Source organism: Lolium rigidum, chromosome 6 (assembly GCF_022539505.1).
Source record: "Lolium rigidum isolate FL_2022 chromosome 6, APGP_CSIRO_Lrig_0.1, whole genome shotgun sequence".
Lineage (NCBI taxonomy): Eukaryota > Viridiplantae > Streptophyta > Magnoliopsida > Poales > Poaceae > Lolium > Lolium rigidum.
Window position 1 is genome coordinate 142,946,287 of NC_061513.1, and position 17,459 is coordinate 142,963,745.

The 17,459-nt window shown below is 43.5% G+C and overlaps 1 protein-coding gene across 1 annotated transcript; it reads right to left on the reverse strand.

The window, feature by feature from the left end:
• Positions 1–878: 878 nt before the first annotated feature.
• On the reverse strand, positions 879–16,636 carry LOC124660968 (homeobox-DDT domain protein RLT2-like). The gene is made up of 18 exons (XM_047198819.1): positions 16,396–16,636; positions 15,761–16,279; positions 12,139–12,215; positions 10,825–11,331; positions 10,652–10,744; positions 10,404–10,568; positions 10,073–10,295; positions 9,062–9,162; positions 8,320–8,406; positions 7,252–7,386; positions 7,010–7,165; positions 6,371–6,577; positions 5,582–6,286; positions 4,963–5,508; positions 3,420–4,043; positions 3,229–3,333; positions 2,325–2,573; positions 879–2,053 (listed from the first exon to the last, which is right to left on the reverse strand). Exons 1-18 carry the CDS (start codon positions 16,619–16,621, stop codon positions 1,211–1,213), a joined length of 5,568 nt encoding a protein of 1,855 aa, XP_047054775.1. The 5' UTR covers positions 16,622–16,636; the 3' UTR covers positions 879–1,210.
• Between the last annotated feature and the right edge of the window lie 823 nt (positions 16,637–17,459).

Consider the following 17,459-nt stretch of genomic DNA (forward strand, 5'->3'; position numbering starts at 1 on the left):
TGTTAACTGAAGCTGCCACAATCCTGCTGCCCCTGCTCAATCATCGATCGAGCCTGAGAGCATCTCCAGTCGCGTCCCCCAAACGGCGTTTGGGGGACGGCGGACAAGAAATGAAGAAAATCGCGTCCCAGTCGCGTCCCCTAAAGCTAAATAGCGCCTCATTTGTGTCAGTGCTCAGTAGAGACTCATGTATAGAGTCTCTACCGGACGCCGGACACAAAATGAGAGCTCATATGCATGCATGCAGCCTTCTAGTCCTCACATGCCATTCTCTTTCCCATACTTTCTCTCACCTACTTTTTCCACATGGGGTGGTCCCTTCTATTAAAATGCATGCATCCGGATCGTTGTTTGAGGGACGCATTTGGAAAGAGTCTCTTTCAGTACAGATTTTTGATCTCTTTTTGTCCGGCGCGGTCCTAAACATGCCCCAAATCATTTGTGCCGGACGTTTTTTGAGGGACGCGACTGGAGATGCTCTGAGACTCTCGACACTTATTGGCAGCAGATTAAGGCATGGCCATCCCAGTACCATTAAGTTATTGCGCAACCGTGTCAATGATAGAGATGTTGAGCTACCCACCCCTCCAGGGGAGAGCAAAAGTAGGCATCAACGGGATCAATGGAAACATAAAACATTTCTATATGAAGCAGGCTTCTCCCCATGTTGAGTTGTTGACTGTTACAACAATTGTGACTAAAACTGCTCTCATCTGATCTATCCAAAGTAAAGTACAGCCACAGCCAGGCTGACCGGAGTGGAGACCTCGAGATTGAGACCACGCTTTGGCCAGCGGCGTGGCCAAGAGGTCAGTTTTCGCTGACAGAACGGAAAACAAACTCCAGATCCAGCACCCAACGCGCTATAGAATATCATGTAATGTAACAGACACTTCTAGTAGCACATGCAAGTCAGCTGTAATTTGCCTTGGGCACATTGTACACATGAGGGAATTGCTCCAGCGAATTGAAACTAACAAGTCACAAGCTTTTTTATACACTGGTTGACTGATTGTCCAGGCAGACAGCCAGACAACCAAATACAAGCATGCTGTACTACTACATCCAAACCAGCCTACCGACCAACAGGTTCTCTCTTCCACCTCTAGCAGTTTGCCCAAAAGGGGCAAAGGCTTATTGTCAATTCACTATTACTTGCCTAAATGTCCACTGGAGATTTGGGGATAATACTCCCATCTTCCTGGGGCTCTTATTCACTGTACTCAGATGAGTATGATGTTGCATCTTCATCTGCATTCGCCTCAACACCGTCACCACCATCGTCTCCATCATCGCCTATATCATCATCCTCATCCATCTCATCATCAACATCAGCAGCTGCATGGTTCAGCTCATCTTCGTCGACGTCATCATCATCACTCTCTGCATCCCCTTCAGCCTCTTCATCGTCCTCCTCAGTCTCATCATCCATCATGCCATGGGGTCTGGACCCACCAGAATAGGCTCTGGAGTAGCCTGCTGGGGGCTGGTCGTCGTATTCCTCGTCCATGGGTTGCCCATTTTCCTCGTTGTCTTCTGATTGGTCTGATTGGGATCCAGAGCTGTTCTCACCCCTGTCGATATACGGTCTTCTGTTCTCCAAGCCCCACTCTTCCGCACCTGAGCTTCGTGGAGACTCCTCGACAGTTGAAGGCTTCACATTGCTAAGCATGTGAAAGCTTCCCAACAAATTAGCCTTTGGAATTGATCTACCTCTGCCCTCAGATGATGGCTGCCGAGGTCTAACTGTTCGACGTCCTCGCCCACGGCCACGACCACGTCCACGTCCTCGACGTGCATTCTTTTTGGGGGCTTTCTCATACGAACCATTGTCATCTGTAAATTCAATCCTAGATGAGCTGCTAGTACCTCTTGGGATCCTTCCACCTCGACTTCGACCTCTTCCTCCTCTGCTACCTCCTCTACTTCCTCTTCCACGACCCCTGCGGCCACTACTGGGGGGGCACCTTGCATCATAAAGGTCAAAACCAGTTGCTTCCAATGGCTCTATATCCTGTGTCTTCTTAACAACACTATATCTTGATGGAAGCTTCTGCAGGACGGAAAAGATAATTACAGAACTAAAATGGTAGCGTTATACATGAAAAACAACGTGCACATTGTCCAAACAAATCATCAGCTTGAACATTTGACAACAATTCATGGCTTAATTGCATATGTATAGTACAGCAAGGTAGGGTGCAACCAAAAGACAAACTATCAAATCTTGCATGTGAATATTTTTGCAAACATACTAAAATATTTAATATAACTACTTAAAATTTCAAACAACAAAAGGAAATATTTCTTGCACTTTAACTTACCACGGAATCTCCACCATCTCTCTCCTTCTTTTCATTTTTAATGTATGAAACCGCGTAATCAAGGTCTAACATTCTTAATGTGACGGCTGCAATAGTGTCAGGAACCCATGGAAGTACAGAAATTCCAGATAGACCGAAAGGACTCTGGGATGGCGTATCTTGTGTCTTTGAGTTAAGCAATTCATTTGATGTTTCAAAATCAGAAGACAGGTAATCTCGTCTTATTGCACCTTCCAGCAGAGTCAACATCTGCAAAGGAGTGGAAAACATTAGCACAGACAGTATGTGCAAAGGTAGAGAAATAAAATAAGTAGGAAGCCAGCATGTAATAATAAGATGTATAGATAAATTTGCAAGTGTCAAAACTTGAATCATGTAATAATACTCTGGAAACACCAGTTGCTTAGCTATGCCAATTTCCAGAAGAGGGTAACAGAAACGAGTACATATAAGAAGCCATGAGCCATCGAAACAATCTTAATTCTTCAATGTAATTATTTATGCCTGTCACATCAGCATTGCCCTTGGTACTTCAATTCACGTCTGCTAAGGCTGGAGCTAGTAATAAGATGAATATTTCTGGTGAAGTAGTCAAAATCACATGGCTCAAGCTATCATGGTCCTGGTAAATCGTGGTTACAACCAGTTATACAAATCAACGCCTAATTAATTACAACTAGACAGTATTTCAATAATTCAATAGTTACCAAATTCACTGACACCGAATAGTACCTATATTTTCATGGTTGTTTGAGATTGTTTTCTAATAAGGCCCTAACCATCCACTGACACCGAATAGTACCAATATTTTCATGGTTGTTTGAGATGGTTTTCTAATAAGGCCCTAACCATCCACAGAAGTGTTTCATCATGTTGCCAGAGTAATGGAGAAACAAATAAGAACCTGAAATATTTCCTCAACAGATGTGGTGGAGTGCAGTTTCACAGCCCAAGATTTCCGATATCCATCACTCCAAAATGGTTGAAGTGCTTCTGATGGTACCGAAGCCTGCAAAACAAAATACCAATATATTGTCAAACAGCTAATAGCAAAGCAAGCTAAATTGAGAGGCAATCAACAAACGGAAACTTGACCTCAATAGTAACTAACTGCAACTTGAGCAATCTCATTCCAATTGGAACAGAATAGTCCGCAATTTGCATCTTCCAGTTAGGGTCAGTTCTCCGCCTTTCTTCACATTGTGATGTGTGCTCAGAAAAATTGTGAATGGATTTGAAGGTCTTGTGGCAAGAAGAGCAGTGCCTTTCTTCTGTTAAGTAAATCTGATAGCAATAATCACAAGAACACATCAATGCAGAGCATCTTTTCTTCCCATACTTCATGGCACATGTCTGTTGACGATTGAAGCATTCCCTCCACATCCATTTTACAAAACCATCAGCCCTTTTTGAGATAGCTATCTTCTCCACATCATTGCGCCCAAGTTCTATTTTGAAAGAATCAGAATATGCTGTGGCACTATCAGCAGAAACACTAGAAAGACTACTGCTTGGGCTTCCAAACTCGCTACGATAATTTGCACGCACCATATCAGTAGCTCCATTCTTTAGGTGCCTTCCATTTGATTGTTCTATAGCTGTGCTCCTTTTCCTCTTAATGCCTTCCTTAAATGTTGATTCAACCCTTTGCAGCATCGAATGCAACTGCGCCTCCCTGCTGCCACGTGTATCAAGGGAAGCTACTAAAGAATCAAAAACCTGCATTGTTAATAGACAAAATTATTTAGAGATTAGAGACAGAGTGATTGTTGTAAATTATTAACTATATTCTGCTATAGAATGTGGTGGAACAGATTTCAGATTTCTACATGGTGACAGAAATAAAAATTAGGTTATATTCAAAAAATAGTCACAGACTGCATGCATCTAAGACGAGATGTACTTCACATAGTCCATCAAAAAAGGGGTTTTAATACTCAGACTCAACTTCAAACTTCAAACTAGTTAGGTGCAAAATCTGTGAACCTATTTGGAACGAGATAGTTATGTGATTCATGTGGGGGGGGGGGGGGATTAACTGTTTCCAGTAAAAATCTTCCAGCATTCCAAACACGACATAAGTGGCTTAACAAAATTCATGTGATCTGAAAGTTAGTGTGCACTTTTCACATAGCCCACTTGATTTTACAACTGGGAGAAGCTACGTTGCTACATCACAGTATAAAGATAGGATAAAAATAAGAACAAAACAAACACTAAAATTGGCAATTTTTGCTAGCTGTCAGTAGAATTCTGACAGTTCTAAGTTTTTGCTGTGAATCAAGCAGGTGCTCACGAAATGAGTACAATGCATCCCAGTACCAGACATAAAATCAGTCTTCAAAAGTGGGCTAGTGCATCGCATTTGCAAAATTGTCATGCAGGGAAAAAAAGATGAAACAATATTTGCTTACATACTCCCCCAGAAATGTTATCCGATAACTTGTCATAGTTTGTATAACGACCAGATTTTTTTACCAAGAAAAAGTATGCTCGTAGTGATAAATTATACCACAAAGAGAAAGATAGCACAATATTAGTTAACATATTTCTCTCATGTTCTGATAATTAAGTTGCAGTTTTGAGTATTGTGTATAATAAATAGGTTAGATCTAATATGTGCAAACAAAATAAATACCTCCTCTGAGTCTATAACCCTCCAATGTCCATCTTTTGATTCGAAAAAGATTCTTCCTGAACCAGGGTCATTTGGTGATGCAGAAGTGGAGAACTGCCAATACCGGTTTCGTCTCCGATCCTGCCCCAGGGGCAGCGATCTGTAAACATATAGCTGCTCTGCTCTATGACCAATGTATGACTTCAGCTGAGAGCGTGTTTTATCAGCATATGCATACTGCTGAGCAGATAAAACATCTGGTGTTGCACTGATGTCTTGCCCTACACCATTTCGCTCATAAGGAAGATTCCCAGCATTACTCTGACTATGTTGATTAACCATCTCACTGTTATTTATAGCCCCCACATTTCCATCATTGTCTATATCAAGATTACGGACTGGAGTCGGAGTAGTCTCTGTAGCATTATGTTCTGGAACATCAGCCTTCGAAGTTGTGTAAGAATTATACTGCATTTTTCCAGCAAAGTCTTCCTTGGATCGCCTCTTATCAAGTTGTGCATCTGCCCACATTTGTTTTTTTATGGCATTTGCTGCTTCCAAACGCTCCTGCAAGAATCTTATAATTAAATGCTGTCTGAACAGGACATAAGAACTGAAATGATATTTCTACGACATTTACCTCAAGAACAGCTCGAATAGAGTTTCCTTCGGTGGCAACACCAACAAGTGCGACCAATGCATTCAGCCGTTCTTCGACACTAAGATCGCAATAGTCACCTTCTGATAGTCCCTGTACCCAAGACTCACCTTGGTTGCTTTCATCAATCTCTGTATCTTCAGCATCACCAGTGACTACCTCGTGATGATCTGAGGAAGCTCTGAGAGGTGAGACACTTGAAGTACCTGCTGCACTGGAGTTGCCTAAAGAAAGCATGCCAGCACCTTTTCCCGGTGCAATCAAACTAATTGGTTGGGTTAATGCAGTATCCAAACTATCTATCTTCCCCTTTATGTCACCAACTTCAGTTGCTGTTGCTACTACATCTTGTGCTTTAACAGCAAGAAGGGGATCCTTCTCATCTACTACATCAATATTCACATCATCACCGTCAGGATCATCATCACATTCAGAGTCGTCGTCCCTATCAACATCATCCACCTCTTTTTCAGCTTCGGAGTCAGAAAGCACATTCTGAAAAGCCCTAATTTTTTCACGTGCTGCTGACAATACAGCCTCGGAATCAGCTGGATCTTTTCTGTAAGGGGATTTGACACAATATGTTGAAGGAGCAGTTCGCTCGAAAAGTTTTGTATCCCTTGACAAGGCAGCAGCTATAGATGCCTCAGGTGTCTTGCTTGTGGTAAGATCTCTCAGTCCAGATTTCTGAAGAGAGAAAGGGTCAATCTATTAAATTAATGATAGTCGTAGAAGGCAACAACAAAGCTAGCATATCTTTATGCTGCATACCTGGATTTTTTCTGCAACATCCAATATTGTGAGACCGCTGCTATCTTCCAGAGAAAGCACATGGAAAGCAGCAAATTTTACTGTCCCAGGAGTGAGGCGGTGCCGAGATCGGCGATGGGTGTAGCCTCTTTCTTTCATCAGAGCAGCAGCACGCACAGCTGCTGAACCATTTCGGAGAGTGGATATGACATTCTCACTGTCCCGGCCCTATATACAAATTTGCATACCAACCTTGTGAGAATTCTTCCAAAAGTTTTGTTTCAAAATTATCAATTAAAAAGATCCTTCTTTCAAAAGCTAATCCATGAGAAATTACAACAGAAACACATGTGATTATTTCACAGCTACAATTTTGAGTTTTGTCATGATATGCCTTCCTCACCTTGCAACAGAGGCACATAACTATTTACCAACAGGCTTAATAGCTCATAAGTAAAACATGGTTACCAACAGATGAAATATGCCCATTCATAAGCAGACACTTTAAAGATTTCATTTGTACCAAAATTCAAAGAAAGATATGTAGATTAGGTAACTGCCAGAAAAAGGCAAACCATAGTTTCAATTTGTGATTACACACAAGACCGCTTTACAACTGGAATGATCTTATAGTGGTATAGGAAGCACCGAAGCACAAACCTCATTTTCATCACGATAAAAAACATCTTCAGCATTCCTTTTCTTCAACTGAGGTCCAAAACCAGCAGATAAAGCAAACTGCCGCAATATTTCAGGCCAAGTAAGAAGATTAAGGTGGCGCTGCCAGTTACGAATATTGAACCCCCAAGAATATGCCTGTGAAGAAGTTCAAGTATATAAATAGCATGCAAACAACAAATAAGCTTATACAATCAAAGCTTTCAAGATATTTGCACACACACCCCTTCCACAATTTGTGGATGTCCACCTCCTGGATTCACCCCCAGTGCAACCGACGGAGTTCGGGAAACATCCTCAATATCCTTTATGATGGATTTCAGCAGAGCAACATGGAACTCCCCCAACAACCTTGAATCCTACAAAAACAAACCCAGTAAGATAACACATGGCGTCATACACACCTATTAGGCTATTACTATCTTCACCCAACAGCGACAAAAAAACATCAAAAATAATATAGTAGAGTCAGGAGAGATGACATCGAATATATGGTGGATTTAAACAGAGTGAAACTATATGGCATATGAACTTCATGGAATAGTAGAGTAGAACCCTATTGTGATCTACCAAACAAACACAAAGCTAGATGTTTCACTTTTGTAGTTAATAACAAACCAAATGCATGAAAAACATCAGAGGTCCAGATAAGTTTACATGTTTCGTTTTGCAAGGTCTATCAGGTCCAACTTTAATCATCAACGTTCAACAAAAATATGCTGGTAAATTTACTGTGATCTTTTTATAGCAAATATTCCCATACAACTTTCTTGTGTCTAATCCATATAAATTATAAATATACCCATACAGCCATATGCAGCATTAGATCAGGAACATTGGGTTTGACACAATAAATAATACATAAAAAATTGCACACACTAATCCAACAATTAGAAGAGCTTGTGCTTTCTCATATTTATTATGTCAGGAGTGTACACGTGTTCCCCACCAGACATTTATTTACTTTTGTACTCCCTCCGATCCAAATTAATTAACTCAACTTTGTCTAGATACAAATGTATCTAGTCTACATACATCCGTGTATCTAGACAAAGTTGAGTCAATTAATATGAACCGGAGGGAGTACCTAATCTTGTCAATAGTAGTAAGTAAACAATTTATAAATATATTCTACTCCCTCCGCTCCATAGTAAGCGTCGGGGCTTTAGTTCAAATTTGGACTAAATTGAACTAAAGCCCCGACACTTACTATGGATGGGAGGGAGTATGTCTTTTCCTTTTTATCATAACAGTCAAGGACATAATTACCCTCTCCAAAGAAACCAACTTACATAATCATGAAGAGACTGAACAAACTCATCAAGTGTAACTGAAGAAAGCCCAAGAACATCAGCAAAAGTTATCAAGAATTTCCACACCTGCAAATAACATAGCAACAGTGTCACTACTAATATTGCCAAATACACACCACTGAACTATGTAACTCAAAATTTGAAATAACATGTGCATATGCTTCGAAAGTACCAACAGTTCTATCAGATGGAATGCTATCTGTAAAAGGTATACTCAGCTAAGCACATAACAGGTTAATGTAAACTTGCTACAGGTTCCAGTAATAAAGTGTAAGTGTTTCAATTATCTGTTGGCACTACAAGACCTAAAGAAAATATCTATAACAAGACCAGACCAAATATATTTTCAATAAAACAACAAGATAGTCAAATGCTTCTGCTCTAATACCTCTGTGAAAATGGATGACTAGAATACGGTATAAGTACTTTAAAAGTGAAGTGGACATGGTGCATAGTTTATATCCACGGACTTGACTTGAATGTATTGGAAGGAGTATTTATTTACCCACGTGCACTGGACAAACACAAGGCAACATACACAACCAACAACACAAGACGTGTGTTCTTTGTTGATAAAAAAACATTTATTTGAAAACAGATTGTGTGTCTGCATATATAGAAGGCCTTTATTGGAGCGGAGCTAACTGCAAATCTTTTGGCAACACTAGTAGCCCAAATAAGCTGTAAGAATGAAACAGGAACATATCAGTAACACCATTACCATCAAAAGCTTCCCAACACAATCCTCAGATCCTGTCCAAGGCTTTATCGAAAATGGCACCTTAAGTCTCACCGTTTCAGGGGGGAATTGGCTCAACATGCCTGGAAGAAGGTAGGGTAACAAAAAATGCATTATGCAGTTAGACTTCACATGTTGGAACAAAAATGCATTAAACAAAAGTATACTAGGCTAGGCCACAATGTTGAATATCTATTTCCTCCATGCTGCCATACCTAAAAAATAAAAGGGTATTTTTTATGACCAAACAAGTACTAACTAAATATATGACTTACTCAATCCTCCAAGCACCAGACAGTAGACACCATCTAACTCAGCGTTTGTTTACCCATAAATTTTCGAGGTGGAATTCATGTAAGATTCGGGAGAGTAGATTTGATTTTGTTGGATTCCACTTACAATAGTACATAATTAATACCTTATTGTGATAAAAAATGTTTTAAAAATTCAGCCCTAAGTTTGCCAAAAAAAAACAGGTACATTTTACAAATTTGATTTTACTTTAAGTAGAAATCTAGACAAGGCCTTAACAGATTTGTTGCACAGTCCTCTATTGTGAATGTCAGAATGTGCTTTCACTAACCCTAAATTGGCAAGTATATAGTACTCCCTCCGTCTAAAAATAGGTGCCTCACTTTTGTCTAGATACGGATGTATCTAGATGCATTTTAGTTAGAGATACACCCGTATTTAGATAAAGTTAGGACACCTATTTTTAGACGGAGGGAGTATTTTCTAGTGATGACCTCACTCAGAAGTTCCATGGTTTACAATTGTTACATACGGAGTAATATATAAATATAGTTAAATACTGGTGTTACCATTTTTTAGAGGAAAAGTAAAATGTTTCTGGTTTCAGCCTAATGTGCTATTCATAATCTATTAGGGATGTATAACAATATAGATTTATTTCCTACAAAACCATTGACGTGAACTGTTACTGCTGGTAGAGTGCAATGCTGAGAAGTATAGAGCTAAACTTAATAAGCATACCTCGAAATGAATCAAGCTGCTGCAATGTGTCGCTATCGAGACAGAGCATTGAGTGTAACCCTTTGCTTTGTGCAGCCAACTCCATTAGCTCCAAGCGCTCATCTTCCACAAGCTCCATATACTCCCGGGCAATTCTTCGTGCTGTGGCCCTTTCATCGGCAGCCTTTTGCCTCGCCACCTCTTTCTCTTTTCTGAGTTCCTCCTTTTGTCTTTGTTTCTCTGCCTGAACATATATAGACAGATCTGAATGCTACATAGAGGTAGTGGTACATATACTACAGCACTATATTGAGATACAGTCAGTCCACTTCAAAATAACTACAAGACTCACTCGTCTAGATTGCTTCTGTAGAAACTTCTCCATGCGCTCATGTTCCCGCCTTTGCTCCCTTTGTAACCTCTCTTCCTCTCTTTGCCTTTCACGCAGAAATCTCTCCTCTTCCTTTTTCCTTTCACGGTCATTTCTCTCCATTTCCTTGCGCATTTGTTCTTCTCTCTGCAAAGACATGAAACCATACATGACTGTCCAGTCAAAGTATTTATATCTGCTGATATCCAGCAATTAAAACGAGCAGATACCTTTCTCCTCAAAATATCTTGCTTCTCAAGCTCCTTCCTAATTCGTCTTTCATGAGCTTCAACTTCCTTTGCAATTTTTGCTTCCTCATTATGCTGAGGCACATGTCAGATAAATTTAATATGGTTGTTGGTTGAAGAACAAGATGCATATATGAGGTCAGAGAAAAACATACTTTTCGCTTTCTATCCACTCGAGAAGCATCTTCGTCATGATAAGCCCTAGTTTCCGATGATACAAGTGGATCTTCGAAGCCAGCAACTTCAGAAATACCAAACTGACCATCGATTGGTACAGAATTAAGGTTGCTATTAGACTGATTCGCCTCATAATCTGTTGGTACTGCAGGAAACACCTGAGGCCTGCCAGATTGAGACAAAAGACCTTGGCCTTCAAAAGTATAACCAGGTGCCATCTCCTCAGATCCATGGAGAAGATGCGATCCTGGATTGAGAGATGATACCCTCGAATTTGAAGCTTCAACTGGAGTGTCGTAGTAATGAGATCTACTTGCTCTGTCGTATGTGTCACTTGGCTGCTCAGGAAGAAATTGATACTCATGAACTGCCCGCGATCCACCATGAGGGTGAACTTGAGGTGGATTAGCAACAGTTGTTTTTCTCTTCCCAGGAAATGAATTCGGAACAAAAGGGTGCTCCATGCTGGGCAGGAATGACGATACCTAGGGGGGGATGGAGAAGAGGATCAACAATCAATTAAAGGTAGGTACGAGGAAGAAATTGGATGTGCGTGTGTGTGTGTGGGGGGGGGGGGGGTTCAAGCCTTAGAATTTATATGCTGCACCAACAGGTTCTCACTTTCAATCCTCAAAATACAGATCGTGGCACAAGATGATAAGAACAAACAATATAGCAGCATAGAGACTCGTTGAGACTACTGTTATAAATAAGCATGAAAAGTTGAAAACTGCATAAAGGGGAAGTTCCATGGAAAGGGTGCCGATGGTGACACAGATATCGATGGGGTCAAACCAGTTAAGAAGTTGAGCATGGCCAATGATGCATATAAATGCAGTCTTGCTACTTTTTGCAATGATGAATTGCATGAACAAGCCATCTAGCAATACACAGTAATGTTGCCATGTCAGTATCTGTTGGCACCACTCTATTACCATTTGTCAGATCCAAATACATGGCCTAGACCAGATCATGAAATCTCCACATGAGGTGTAAGTACAATACATAGACTCATTTCAGTGGGACAGTACATCTTGGTTTGGAGCTAATAGGTTAGGATAGTTACCATGGTATTTGTAATTGCCTATACTGAAAGGTTCTTTGAACCAACCATGTAAAAATGGACTACAATGCCAACTCACAACAACCATATATGATAACATTAATGCTGAAGCAACGTACTCTAGAACATACGCGAACACAAGATACAAAACAATTTGTGCACTGACAAAAATCCAATACACACATATAAAGCACAAAAACATACTTCCGCAAGTTTCCCAAATATTTACCTTCAAGAGATTTGGATCATTCCTAGAAAATATCTTTGCATCATAAGAGCGGACAGGCTGTTTTTGTTGCTCCGGAACTGCATGAGAATAAGTATGTCAGCAATTAGAAGGATATGAAATTATAAATAAGTGGCACAATGTACATGATACCAATATATCCCATAGTAAGAACTTCTATTCAGCAAATAGAGAAGCTCAACAGTACAGGCCTTAGGTATATGTTCTTAAGTGATTGCTTAAATGTTTATCTATCCTTTTACACGTATATACTGCTAAAGGGGGGGGGGGGGAGTCTAACGAAATGCCCACTCTAGGTGCTACCATGCAAAACAACGTTTTGGCGACTGGACGATATTTGCATGGATTGAATTTACAGAGACTTCAGGCGGTAGGCGCAAAACAGCCTACATGCCGGTAGCTCATTCCTGCACAGTACAAAACATAAAAACTTGCTCAAGCAAGTGAATCTTATCCGATACAGATTCATAACTGATATGGCCCTGATACGTGTCAGGTGAGTATCCCTGATTAAACGATTAAAACAAATTAATGTGACCCCGATATGTGACTGATAATTTCCTGGTACACTGCCGATACGGCCCAGCCCAGTAAGAGGCGTATGTGCAGCCAGCCGTAGCATCACTACCTCCCTGATGCCCATGTCTGACTCCATCCCTCTCTCTCTCCCGTCCTCCCAAGCGGCGATAACGGCTCCTTACCTCACGGCGCCAGACTCCTGCTCCTCCTTCCTCACCTCCTCATGGCTGTGTATGTCCAAACAGCACCAGTATCAATCCATCCCCGATAGCCCTGTCTGACTCAATCCCTCCCCCTTCTGTCCTCCCGGGTGGCGGCGACGGTCCTCACCTCCTGCTCCAGCAGCTCACTGAATCAGCAGCGGGAGCAGTTCCAGCTCCAGCAGTAAGTACTCTCCCCCCCCACCCCCACCCCCACCCCCACCCCACACCCCTCTCCCACAAGAAGAGCCAAAAACAGTAGAAACATATCATAAATGGAACTTAATGACATAGCAACAACATGAAAGTGATGTGGTGGACACATCCACATCAGACAGAACTGCTTGTCAAACTACCCAAGAGTGAAAAAAGATGGTTTGAATAGATCAGGTTGCTTTTCAAAATTTCAAATGGTTTATAGTTCAGGGTTGAAAAGTGAACTTTTGCCTAACAACAAGTTTGAAGAGTAAACGTTTTTCTTACTCTTATCTAAGCACCCCTCACTAGGAGAAATATTAGTAGCTTAATAGTTAATACATGGCCCTATAAATAAAGTTCCAAGGGATGCTTTTCCTACTTATTCGAGAAAACGCAAAGGACCTTTTTGTGTTTCATTTCATTGAAAGGATACAGTTTGGTTTACATCCTCTTAGGAGGCAGGTTACATATCAAGAGCAAACAAATCAATGCACATCCCAAGTGGATGGCCTGTGCGGACCCAGGAAGCTGTCGATGCCTGGGTGCGCCAGAAGGTAACTAAATAGGTTTTCGGACAAATACAAACATCACATTGAGCAAATATTGTTTTCAAAGTAGTTATAATGCGTAAACATTGATACAATAAACCTGAGTTGCCTCTGGGAGTTGGGGCACGGGTTTCAGAAAGAGTAGATTTGGGGGATCGAGGAAAGCTGACTCCGGAGAAAGAGACCTATTCGAGTCGCTTCTGTCGCTTGGTGTGGTGGTGCCTTTAGTGGACAGCAGCTGATAGGCTCCTTAATCCTTGCCAGGGATGATCCTGATAGTTCGAGGGTGTGCCCAGGTTGAACTAAAACCTTGGACCTCGAACTAACCACCAACACCGCTCGTTGAAAACTTAATATTTCAACCCAAAAACGAATGCCTGAAACTGGTAGAAAGTCATGACCGCCGCTCTTCAATTTGTTGAAACGACTAACTGGGAGAAGGACTAATCATGCTATTGCGACTGGCCAACTGCTCACATCGTAATTTTCCGTTCCACGAAAAGGACACGGTAAACAAGAAAATGCCTTTCAAACCTTTTGCACAGGACGAGAGAATTACAAAGAACACTTCATGCCATGTTTCCCGGGCAAAGGGGCAGTCCAGCATCAGGTGTCGCGTAGTCTCTGGTTCCTGGTCGCGGAGGAGGCATCGTGGATGATATGGAAGGTTGTGGCGAGCTAGGCACTCAGCAGAACAACACCTGTCTTGGTTGGCCAGCCTATGGAAGAATCTGACCTTTGGTGGAGCCCATGTTTTCCAGATCAGCTTCCAGGAGTAACAAGTCGTCGATCCGTGGAAGGTGGCTATGTAGCACGAGCTCGCAGAATAGGTGCCAGATTAGTTGCCTGAAGCAGTCCACTTCCCTGGATCATGTGCCAAAGTTGTAAGTACTAGCCAATCTCATGAATAACATGCACTCCCTGAATGTCTCTTGCCCAGCTGTTCCCCTGTAGCCCGTCAGACACGGTCCTGATCTTGCGAAGTCTCTTGGGTATGCAGTTGAATAGTAGTGGCGCGATCTCTCTGATGGCTTGGTCATTGACGCGAAGAAGAGTGTGCGTTCCTTGGCAGAGAATTGCAGGCTGAGTCCAAGCTCGGCTGTCATCTGTGCGTGAGAGCCACAGCCATCGCAGTCTTAGGGGTAGACTTGCACGCTTGAGATCCTGGACTCCCAAACCTCCATGGGTTTACATCCTGACGGCAGATGTGTCACCAATTGCCACAGTTGGCAGCAGCGCGCCCAGCCCAGAGGAAACCGCGCTCAAAATCTTCTCAATTTGCTTTAGTGATTACTTACTTACCATTCTAGCTTTTCTTTGATCAGTCATCCTTCTCCAACATATGCTCTAAGTAGATTTTGATTATATTAGCTAATGACTCATCCCAATCCCATAGCGTTGTTCTTCACTTCGAGCGCAGCTTCAGTGATTTCTTACCGCTCACTTGAATGGATTGACACTTCCTCAGAATATGAAACGAAACATTTATGATTTACTGGATTTTTTTCAATTTTTTCTGAAGAGTTTGAAATTTTGAGTTCAAAATCTGAGCCAAACTAGTCCGTTGGATCTTAAATAGAGGGCGATTGGTGACTTTGCTTCTCAAAGTCACTCAAGGCGCGACCCTCAACTTCCTATTTACATGAACAAGAGATAATGGGTCTAGCTACCAGAAGAGCTCTCACACTCGCGACACAGGACATAAGTGGGACAAGCAGGCGTCCAGCACGTGGCGAACACGGGATGAGCCTGGCTCCCTTCCGCTGGTTGTTTTCGTTGGTTTTATCCTTTTTTTATTTTTCTAGTTTATCTTTTATTTTTTATGAAGTTCATCCATACCCAAAGATGGAGCATCTGAAGCTGTAAATCAAAGTAGTGCACAAAGTGTGAAAATAGGGCAGTGAACCGTGCACTAACACACTAACAAGACGCAACGCAGAACATCTAAATTCGAACTCTTCACCATAGTATTAGAGAAAACAGTAGTGCGTCAGATTGTGGGGTTCATCAGTAGTATATACGGCAAAATACTTTGGTGCAAAATCACGCGGAGGCCTTCAAGTTTCCACTATGTTGAGCTACAAGTCAGCTTAGGGCATTCTTAAAACTTGATTGAGAGGTTTATGAGAAAGTAAGTACCAATGGGTGCGCCAAAGGCGCCTGGAGGAAGCGGATCAAAATCGCTTCCGAGGACCGGTCCATCCTCCCTCATGGGCTCCCCGAGCTGCGACTCCACAGAAGTGATAATCCTGAGCTCATCTTGCCTGTACTGCATCGCCGGCACGGGTGGCGCGAGCATGACAGGCAGCGGCTCGTAGTACCTCCTCCCGATGTCAGGCCCAGAAATCCTGGGCACGGCGGAGGACCGCCCGGGCCCCCTGCGCGTGTGAGCGGGGTGCAGCGGCTCGTCGTACGGGCTGCCGCCGCCGCCCATCATGTGGTCGCTGCTCGCCAGCGGCATTGCGTGCAGCGGCGCTAGCACGGGCGATACCGGCAGGGGCGCGGCCGCGGGGACGTCGTCGTCGCGGCGCTGCTTCTTGGCGGGCGGCTTGCGGTCCTTGAGCCGGCGGTGGCAGAACCACATCTGCAGCTGCCTGTCCGACAGGCCTATCTTGACCGACAGCTCGGCGCGCATGGCCTCCGTCGGGTACTGCTCCGCTGCAGCCAGAGAGACCGAAACCGGAATGAAATCCTCGCGGTGAGCTCCGTGGTCGGTTAGTTGAGAAGGGGGGAAACATGGAAAACATTTCGGGGCATGGGAAGTGGCGGCGCACCTTGGTACGTCTGCTCGAGGACGTCCAGCTGGTAGGGGGTCTTCATCATGCGCTTGGCCGTCTTCTCCCCGGAGCCAGAGGGGCCGCCGCCGCCCCCGGAGGCTGAGGCCGAGGCCGGAGCCGGGGCGGCTGGCACGGCAGCCGGCGCCGGAGGCGGAGAAGGAGCCGGGGGCGTCCTCTCCTCCGGCGGCGCCCCGTCCCCGTCACCGGCGGTGGCGGCTTCCATGACGGCGGCGGCCTGAAACCGGCAAACCTAGATCCGAACTTCCTCGCACAGCCCTTTCCCCTCTCGTAGGGTTTCCCCGCACCAAAACAAACAGCAACAAATGCCGCCGCACTTTTCCTCCAGTGTATGCGTATGTATATAGCCAAGGCGAGGCGAGGAGAAAAAGGCGAATCGATGTGCGGCCGGATCTTCTCCGCCGCGAGCGAGCGAGGGAGCGGGATAATTAATACGCAATGATGATGGATTAAACACTCGCTACGAACAGCAGAGGGGCGGGGGCAGCAGCGGCGGTGGAGTGGAGATAGGGATGTGGGGAATGAGGAGGAGGAGGAGATTGGGGAGGAAACAACAGGAACAAGGCAACACGGAGGGCTACTGCTGGTGGATGATTATTCATGCGACGCCTTTGGGATTGGGTTCCGATTTGGATCGCTTCCATCCTAGTAGTAGTATTGCTACTGCTCTTCTCTCTCTCTATCTTTCTTTTCGTCAGGGTTCAGGCCCCCTTTTAATTTCTTTTCTTTTCTGCTGTGTTTGTGTTTGTTTGCGTAGGAATGAATATCTGCGGATCGCGATGGAATAATTAGCGAGCGAGTGGGGGTGCTTGGATTTCTTGGGGTTTGATCTCGGGTGTGGCTTTTGACTAGTAGTACTCCAGTAGTAGTAGTTGGTGTGGTTCGTGGGGGTCGCTGCTGCGTGTGCTGTGTTCATAGGATTGCTCCTCCCCCTGTACGAACGGAGGATCATTGGACCAAGCGCGCGGGGGAATACAAAGAACTGCGCGGGATCTTCTGCGCCTGCGCGCGAGCCGACTCTGCGGCACCCGGTCGCGCACGCA

Excerpts from the sequence above, each read along its gene's own strand:
- LOC124660968 (XM_047198819.1), bottom strand. The coding sequence starts at position 16,621 with ATGGAAGCCGCCACCGCCGGTGACGGGGACGGGGCGCCGCCGGAGGAG. Across the intron at positions 11,332-12,138 it reads ATGATCCAAATCTCTTGAAG|GTATCGTCATTCCTGCCCAG; the intron begins GTAAATATTTGG and ends ATCCCCCCCTAG. Across the intron at positions 2,574-3,228 it reads CTGTTGAGGAAATATTTCAG|ATGTTGACTCTGCTGGAAGG; the intron begins GTTCTTATTTGT and ends ACTCCTTTGCAG.